The sequence below is a fragment of the Telopea speciosissima genome, chromosome 9 (assembly GCF_018873765.1).
Source record: "Telopea speciosissima isolate NSW1024214 ecotype Mountain lineage chromosome 9, Tspe_v1, whole genome shotgun sequence".
In the NCBI taxonomy this organism is placed as follows: domain Eukaryota; kingdom Viridiplantae; phylum Streptophyta; class Magnoliopsida; order Proteales; family Proteaceae; genus Telopea; species Telopea speciosissima.
Genome location: NC_057924.1, coordinates 52,949,847 through 52,959,600, shown reverse-complemented (window position 1 = coordinate 52,959,600; position 9,754 = coordinate 52,949,847). Strand labels below are relative to the sequence as shown.

The 9,754-nt window shown below is 37.3% G+C and overlaps 1 protein-coding gene across 2 annotated transcripts; it reads right to left on the bottom strand.

Annotated features, from left to right (window-relative positions):
- Positions 1–1,370: 1,370 nt before the first annotated feature.
- Positions 1,371–9,181, bottom strand: LOC122641073 (renalase). 2 transcript variants are annotated; one of them, XM_043834392.1, is made up of 9 exons: positions 8,752–9,181; positions 8,559–8,658; positions 7,281–7,461; positions 6,268–6,340; positions 6,001–6,180; positions 4,833–4,930; positions 4,148–4,272; positions 3,862–4,035; positions 1,371–1,623 (listed from the first exon to the last, which is right to left on the bottom strand). In XM_043834392.1, the coding sequence occupies exons 1-9, from the start codon at positions 8,990–8,992 to the stop codon at positions 1,452–1,454; spliced, it is 1,344 nt and encodes a 447-aa protein (XP_043690327.1). In that variant the 5' UTR covers positions 8,993–9,181; the 3' UTR covers positions 1,371–1,451. The 2 variants fall into 2 exon arrangements, with proteins under 2 accessions (XP_043690327.1, XP_043690328.1); XM_043834393.1 differs by having other exon boundaries at positions 1,376–1,623; positions 4,184–4,272.
- Between the last annotated feature and the right edge of the window lie 573 nt (positions 9,182–9,754).

The window sequence follows — 9,754 nt, the reverse complement described above, 5'->3', positions numbered from 1 at the left end:
CCATTTTGAAAATACAGGGGAAGATCGTATTATATATTTAAAGAAAAACTCAGGGGAGGTCAGTGTAATTTACCCTTATTCTACATCTTATGCTACCAGTCCCTCGAATGAACGACTACTCTTAGTTGTGCATTGAATCAAACGTTGCTAGTTTCTCAAATGAAATGACTTCCCCTAGTCATGGCATGGATCCAACGCCACTAATCCCTCGAATGAACGACTACCCCTAGTCATGGCTTGGGTCCTATTTTGTGCCAGTTAAAGTCTAGCTTCAATTTTATTTTTTACCCTGCACATCCGCAATACTAGAAGCTCAAATGAACGGCCACCCCTAGTCGTGGCCTTGATCCCTCTTCAGATCAATCAAAGTTCAACTTCAGCCCCATTCTTCGTCTTGCTCACCCTCAATGTTAGTCCCTTGAATGACCGACACTCACCATTTCGACCCTATTTTTCATTCTATACACCCTCATGAAAATTTCTCCACCTCAAACTTAGTAGATCCTACCATCTAATTGATTTCAAATCAACATTTCCATGCAGATCACATTGTTCTCAGAACACCCAACAAACTTCATACAGCATGCCCCTCGAGTACCTCAACCATTGTCTTCATCCAGAAGCAGCTGCCCACACTCTTCTAGTACTTCAATTTTGTCTTCATCCTAAGGCAGCTGCCCACGCCCTTCTAGTACCTCGACTTTATCTTCAGTCGTGTTTTTAGACTTCACTCCCTTGGAAGACATCTTTTTCCACTCTCTTGGAAGCCTCTTCCCATTTCCATTAGAAAACCCCAATGGAAAACACAAGTAGACCATTGACCCAACTCTATTCAACCGGTCTATAAACACAAAAACCCAACACCACAATGGCAATTGCACAGAATCCAAATCTGAGTTTATAATTTCTTTTTCCCCCTACACTTTAGTTTTACTTCTATTTTTTCCCACAAGAAACTCTTTGGGTATATCTTCTTCAGACTCACCTATTAAGGGGACAAGTCAGCTGGTAAGTACATGAGGATACACCATCCTATTGGGTTTACCTGAACAAATAATTTGCAATGCTATAGTTTGAGATAATACTATTTGTTGAATATGCAGGATTTTGAGTTTCAGTCAGGAACCTGAATTGCAATGTGAAATTAGGTCAAAACAAATTCAGGCGGAGATTCAATTGATGAGGAATATCTGTTTTTTCCTCCACAATTGGCACGAGCACCACTTTCATGAATTAATCCAGAAACTCCATCAGTAACATAGCTACTCATTGCCAAAAAGACCCCGCAACAACTGCCAGAATGTTCGAAGATGCCCTCTTATCCTCTCTCTCTCTCTCTCTCTCTCTCTCTCTCTCTCTCTCTGTGATAAGTAAATATTGATCCTACAGCTGGAGCACCAAATGCATGCAAAATGTACCCACAAAAATGTATCAGTGACAGTCCATTGGCATCACAAGCAGCTGAACATCTCTAGTAGTTTTGCAGCTGCTCTCATGCCACTAAGAACTGCACCTTCAACATTTGGACCAACACAAAAATCTCCACAGATAGCCAGCCTCTTTTCCCCATCCCAAAGGCACTTCTGCTCTGCAGCTATGACAGCAGCTGGAAAGGCACTACCCCTGTACATAATTACACAATTGAAGGATGTCAATATCTATCAAATATAATCTGTTGCTTTTATCAAGCGAAAAATGTTAAAGAAATTGCTAGACACATTGTAGCGGGCTCTGTTTGTGATGGCAGTGGAGTATGGGGGAGAGAATTCATTGTAGACAGCTAGGTGTAGCAATCCTAATTATAGCAATAGTGGGTTGCTAACAACAAGTGTTCAATAGGCACAGATATGCATGGATACACAACACACACACCCACAGAGAGAGAGAGAGAGAGAGAGAGAGAGAGAGAGAGAGACGGTAATGCATTTAGGAATCTAGATGTATGGTAAAGACAGTTGATGAAAATTTCCATTCAATGTTTTGATTCTGTTCTATGGACTTCCTATAAATATCATTTTCAACATAAATATTTGGTAAACGTATTTAATGCAAGTCCCAGAATATGATCTTAACATTTGTTCTCAACCAAAATAAATAAATAAATTTATTGACCAACAAATTTATTTAAAGAGACAATTGAAGTAAGTATAAAAGTCTAGTGGCTCAAGAACTGAAAAAGGTACCCAAAGGGCACCAGCTTCATTCTTCCCTCCAAGCAAATTAAGAGCCAACAATACAAATTAACCCACCCCCATCAAGTCCTTGATGTTGCAAGAAAGCCCTCAACAGCCCAAAAGAGTTTCCCCCCTATGTGCTTTTCCTCTCCCTTGACTAGTACATTCGTCATTCCCATGTGAACCTATTACTTTTAGTGATAGGGCCTGAAACAACAGAAGTATCCTCCAGTGGAACACTCTCTTTAGTTGGGAGTGAAGCAAGCCTTACATACATGTAAAATTTCCCTCGGACTAGAATCCCATTCTAACAACAATCAAAATAAAGTGACTCAACTACCCCTACTATAACCCAAGCACTAGAAGGACTAGGCATACAAAGGAGCAAAATCAGACTTTCCTACATGAATCCATTTTGAATGGGTTTGGATGTCAACATTTTAAACTTGAACTCTGAGCCTGGATCTGGGCCTTGATCTCTATGTAAAATTAAGAACCAGATTGATATCCATCACAGGCTGGGCCAATGCATGTGCCACAGATAAAAAACCTAGTTTAAGCATAAATGTCCAGATCCAAACCCAATTCAACTCATATCTAGGATCCATTTGGATCCTGGATGACATGGATCCTTTCCATCATGAATCCAACCAGATCTGCTAGTGAGAATCAGACCTAGAGCCGGAGCTGTATGTACTTGAAACATTTTATGTCCTAACTAGGACCAAAATACTGGACTTGGGACCGCCACTTTGGAGCACTAATGCCTCTTGCTAGTTCATAAAAAGAACCAAACACATTTCCAAACCTAATGCCTCTTGCTAGTTCTATGTATTTACATTTTCTACTGGATGCTAAACTAGAACACTCCAATGCATACAGGTGCATTTCACTGTTATGAGATCTTCAACACATGCCACACATTATCATAGGATGCCTGTAAGGATATTGGCCTTAGAATTAAGGTCTTGAAGTCTAATTCCATACACTATGAATCCACAGCACATCTCATATATGGATTATATTTTGACACAACCACCCACGAAAAATAGGGTAATCCCTTGGGCTATATTTGTCTCAATGCAAAATATTTGATGGGAATTGTTTAGGAACCAAATAGAACCATCATTGTCAAGGTGTGCCACTTAAGCATCCAGGCTCTTTCTTGGGTCCAAGGCAACAACATGCCTTGTTGACACTTCACGAGTTTACATTTATTTATGTTTTGCTTTGCTTTGCTTTTTCATGAATATGCTTTTCTTATATCCTATGTTTTATTTAATATGATTGGATTCTCATATTAGGTCTTTACTAGAATAATTATATCATATTGCATTGATATGGCTTTGCATATGACCATTAATTATATAAAATTATCATTGCTATATTACATATGGTTATATACTGCACACCTAGGGTACCTAAGCGACAACTAGGCTGCCTTCTTGTCTCTTAGGTACCCCTCCAACGCCTTGGGTCGACTACTCTCCTTGACAACTATAAATAGAACATATTATCTTACTGTAATGTAATGGAAAAAATCTCCATTACATATGATCGAATATTTTTCCAAAAAAAAGAAAAAAAGGGCCTGATTTGTATCTTAGTATTAAGATGGCCTCCATCATAAAGCCTGATCAAATGGAGCCATGGTGACAAACAATGGAGGGATGTTTGATATACTGACCATCTGTGAGCTTTGACAAAGAATGGATCAGGAAGATGAAGTCCAGAGCTTCGAAATTCTTGGAATAATTCTTCAGCCACCTTAGTCAATGTTGTATTTGAAGGCTTTTGAAGACCAGTCTGGGAAATGACACCCTTTGCATACTCAGCTGTTGAATGCAACACCCAACACTCACTGCAACCAATGTGGCAATTATAATAATTAAATAACAGAATCAGGAAAACATGATCTTTATCCTCATCAAGTAATTTGCAATGAAAATAAATGATGGCACACAAATCCACACATTTGATGGGCACTACCAATTGCAATTTGCATATACCTCATTTGAGGACGCCCTGGCTTGCTGCTGTCACAGAGAGCCTGGCTTAAAACATCAGAGTTCTTGAATGAGAAGCCTTTTACAGGTACCTGAACAATAGGAAAGAATCTCATTTCCCACCTAGGGAATAACAATAATAATAATTAAGCTAAATAAAATTACAGACTTTCGGCTAGCAAAAAACCAAGAATGGGGTATTAAGCAGAAGCTTATTAGAGTACATAAGTTCAATAAATTGATGATCAAAATTGAGAATAAGAAAATCAGGTCAGAAACATAAAAAGAATGACATGTGATAGTTTTCTCCTTTTTCCAAAGAGTAAGAAATTTATTTACTTTTCATTGGAAAATCCCCAAAACTGTGGGAATAAAGACCTTTTCTTCTTTTCTTTTTTTTTAAGTGAATGCTAGTCATTAATTGTTTAAAAGTCTAAGACAGGTTTTTATACAAGGTCTGTTGCATGAAATTCCCCAGACTCTACATCTTAACAAGCGTGTGCCACATGATAACTTGAACGATTAGGTCTGCCCAATTATTACAATCAAGGTCACTCCAGATAACCACTGAGGTGCTTCCAATTTTAGTTTGAGTCACATGCACCACAAAGAACAAACAATTCAGGCTTAAAATTCACAATGAATATCTTACTGAAGACAAGGGTTCAGAGAATGCCAACATGAGAGCAAAACATGGATGAACAGGAACTTCTTTCAACTTTTGCGCCAACTCTGGAGCCAAACTCACGTCTGAAAAGGCCAAAACCATGGTGTTAATATGATGCTACATTGTACTAGTTGTGCACATAACAGAAAGAATCAATAAACAGTCAATAACAGATTATGATTTGAGTTTCTATTTACTAGGTCAGACTGGTCTAGTAGAGTCAAAGAGAATTGTTCATGTAAACTTGCATTATGAGTGCACAACTGACTGGAAACTAGGGAGCTCAAATCTATGAAGTGGTCCACGTTCATTCACTCATCTCTTCTTTGGGAAAACACCATGCCACTTATTTCCCTCCCTTTCGTGGTTCCTTTTCAAGAATTTTAGATTTATGATTACAACAAGTCACACAACATGGAGAGCCTATGATTCAGAAAATGTTACTAGAGGCAGTAAACACAGAGGGTATGCTCCAACCACATGGTATAACATAAAAGTCCTCCAAGACCCACCTTATCAGTTTTTTTTGCCTCGAAAGGTAGTGACTCGAACAAATCCAGACCTGCCTTTTCCATGCTTGTTTACAGTAAACATTCACCAACATAGATTTTCTTCATTACGGATTAATATGATGGAATAGTGCAGTTTTAGGCCAGAACAAAATGTCTTAAATTTATCAAAATTTAGCTGAAGGTTATTACACACAATTTGGAAGAGTTGAATCCCTGAATGTATCCTAAGGTTACAACTTGCACTTTAATTAAGAGTTGGCAGGTATAGATCATTATTCAGATTTCCCAAGCTCATTTGCGAGATGATATGGCTTAATGTTACAAATGATCAGAATCAAATCTACAGAGTACAGTGCATTTATTTCAGGCTGTAATTAATCAATTTTAGAGTGTTAGTTGTTGAACGGGACCCATCATCTGCTCACAACAAGTTATGTGACGGTACACCAATTTGAGAATCCAGACTTCTAACCACTGAGCAAGTGAACAATAAATGGAGGGAGTTGGCCTTCTAAAATGGATCTCCTTATCAAACACTGCCTCATAAAAGAACAAATTTCAGGTATACCTAGTCAAATAGATAATAGAAATCAACAGAAAATGTAAAAGACATATCTATTCGTTTACCAAATAAGCAATACCTAATGGTGGTGGTCGTCCTGTTACATGAGTAAACCTTGGAGAAACTGTATTCTTATCTGATGCAACCACACCATCAAAGTAGCCCAGACTTTGACCATCCAAGCCAGTCAATAACCATGAATTTTTATCCTCCAACCACTCCAGCCTCCCAACAGTTACTCCAAATTTAGCATCCACTCCTAAAGAAAAACTTTAAGTGAAGTAAGAAACATTTTATAGGTTATAATTTCTCTTATAACTCTTGGTGAAAGTGAAATAACGCATACCAGGTTCTTGGCACATTGCTCTACAAATAGAATTCATGCCTGGAACACCAACATATTTCTTACATGACCCTTCCTACAAGGAACCTATATACAATTCAGTAATCGCCTTATACATAGAAAAATTTGCATATATATATATATATATATATATATATTTTTGAGCAACATTGCATATGATATCCGCTCATAGGTTTTTCAAATGCAAATTTGAGGCATATACCAAAATAAGATAATATCAATCTACACAAAAAAATAATTACAACTGGCTAATAAGTTCCTACAAATAGAAAACCAAAAAATATGAGTTGCCTAGCACATGAACGCATAATTGTAAATAACAATGTAAACATTGCTCAATTGGAAGGTCCAGCACAGTACTTGATGTGCTACCTCTGGAATGGAATTATGGAAGCTTGGAAAACAGAATTAACTATGGACACAGTAGAAGTCATAAATTTGGTATAAGTATGCCTCTAGGGTGTTAGAACCAGGAGCTTCATGATGCGAGGGGCAGAGACACAAACTGATCAATAGTACAAGAAAGCAAAAAGACCAAATCAATAAATGTCAAGAAACATTTAGCTATCTGAAGAAGGTCTAAAGTGAGGGATTCAGCCCCGAGTTTTGTCGCTCAGGTGGTTAATTGGGAAGCTCTAGGGAGGCCACATTACAGATTCACATAAGATAGGACATCAATGCTTATACGACAAACTATAATGTTATTCTACATTTAGTTTCCAGCCACTGTACATCTTATTCATTTTATTCTTTAATACAAATTGCTGACCTTTAGCAAAAAAATAAAGTGAGAAACTGAGCAGGTATAAGCAAACTAAGTTAATTGTATGGACTAACACAACTTCCAAACAGCGAAGGGTCATGATAATCCAATCAGTGATATTCTCCAAATATATGCATCAAAGAGAGGAAAAAATTAATGAAATCAATGATAACGCCTAATGTTGGATCTAAACTTCTTCATACGAATTTGACAAACATGTATTAAAGTAAACCTTTTCAAAGTCAACAAATTTGGCAGAAATACAATCAAAAGAACCAAATTTCTCTTTCCACTCTGCAACCAGGCCTCTCGCTTCCCACTCATGAACAAGACCCATAACGTCATTATCGCTGACAGTAAAGAATGGAGCACCATGGTCAAAGAAGAGCTCCGTACCATCTTCACTAATTTCCCTACATAAAAGGTAGAGATATTAATACATAAACTTGATACGATAAAGTACTAACAAACAAAACTAACAAAACTTTCAATTAAAAAATAAGGGTAAGCAATAAATGTAAGTCTTTTTAGAAAAGACTGTATGATAGAAGAAAGAGAAAAAGGTTTAAGACATTAGTAAAGTAAATTTCGAATCTACTTTTAGGCTTCTCATAAGGACTACGCAACCGTTTGAATTAAAGAAGTTTCAATTCTAATGATTGTAGGATATTTTGAATTAAGTTTAGTTTCAGGTGGCATTTTGGAGTCCATTAATAATTAGGCCACTTCATGTTTGAGAGGAATCCAAACATCCACCAACTCGGTGGAGATCTCAAGTACCTGAAATACCCATCACTCTTATCCATATCAACTGACTCAACTAAATATTGTTCAAATTCTCCACAATTTGCATTCTGAAGACAGATTAAATTAATTATAGAACAAGGGAAGGATCAATTTACTTCTAAGGAATTGTAGAGGCAAAATTGATAACTTGATTACTGTAACAGTCTGATGTCTTTTAATGTAAAAATAAAGGAACCACACTTTGCTTATTATGTTCAAATAGGCCACCAGGCAACTCTCCTATTTCACCTTGCAGAGTGCACAATCTGAATTTCCATTAATGTAGTCAGTAAGTTCTTCACTACTAAAGAAATATTAGAGAATGTTCTCAAAAAGAAAAAATTAAATAAATACCAGCTAAGAAATTAAATTTTTTTTTAAAAAAATTAAGTAAACTCAAACTCAAATTCAATAAAGCCATATCCCAACCATTTTTCTTCTATGGGGGGGTTTGGAGGGGAGAGAGTTGGGATAAGATTTTTTCAAAATTTAAAAAAGATCAAACAATAGCCATCTAAATTTGAAAAAAAAAAAAAAAAAAAAAAAAAGGAACTAAAAAATATATGGAGACTTTGTATAAGTTATCAGCTCCATCAAGTCCATTTTTAATCTTTTTTCTCCCCTAAAAAACAACAAGCCATTTATTAAATTGATTAGTCTTCAACTAAAGAATAATTATGGGAAACTCATGGAAGGAAGAAAAAACAAAACCCCTAAGCGTTACCTCCTCTGGGACATTCTGCCACCAGGTCCTCTTGCAGACTCGAACACAGTGACAGCCACCCCATTCCTTGCCAAGGCAGAAGCACAAACAGCGCCTGAAACTAAAACACACACATTTTCATACTAATCAACAAATCGCATAATAAAAAACGTAAAATTGAAAAAGACTAATAGATTCAGAGCAGATTACTTACTTCCACTGCCCACAACGGCAACTTTGCTGACAAAACTTCTCATATTCTCTTCTAGTTCTCGAGTGGCCGCAGAAATACCTAAGCTCTGTAACAAAGACGAAGGAGTTTGATTAATATGACCAATTGACAACAATAGTTTTGTCTGCTTTGGATAAAACTGAAGAAGAGGATTTGAAGGATTTTTGTTGGGTCTGGAAACAAACAAATCAGAAGAGCTCAAACTTGAAGAATTCCATTTCATGGTTCTCAAAAGCTAGCACCTGTTATCTTGGCTTCTTGCATTCAAGCCATTCACTACGACCACATCCCCATGAGAAATGGTCCGGTGATGCGTCGGTTGAAGGAGAAAGCTTCACCACAACCAATGGAACAGTGACAGTTGAGACATATGTCAAAAGCAAATGTACTAACAAGGGCATTGTGGTAATTAGATCTTGCACGGCCCTTCCTTGAGGGCGTGTTTCTTTGTAGTCCACACACCACAACCCAATTAAAATGGGTCATCCTATTAAGTTTGTCATTTTAAGAGAATTTCTGTGGAACAGAAATTTTTTTTTTTTTTGTGAAATATAAATTTATTTATTGATGCGTGCCCAGCACAAGGAATCCAAATTACACAACTCAGATATCCAAGGAGTGGATATGGGCCAAGATGTCTTACAAGTTATGGACAAAGCCCTCCTAACCAAGGAGTCAGTCACGCTGTTAATCTTCCTGTGAATGTGAAAAAAAGGAGCAAGACAAGAAAAAAAGTCGATATATGCTTAATATCTGCTACAATATTAGCCACCTCCACCGGAGTTTGGAGATGAGAATTGTGAAGATAGGATCTAACTCAACCAGAAGGTGATCAACCCCATCCGAAAGACTTTGCAGAAGCCCACTTCTAATAGCCAACGCCTCGCCTTGCAAGATGGATGAGAACACACATGGCTCTGAGATTGCCGCTATAAACGATCCTGAGGAGTTACGAATCACCAATCCCAGACCGCCCCCTCGAATC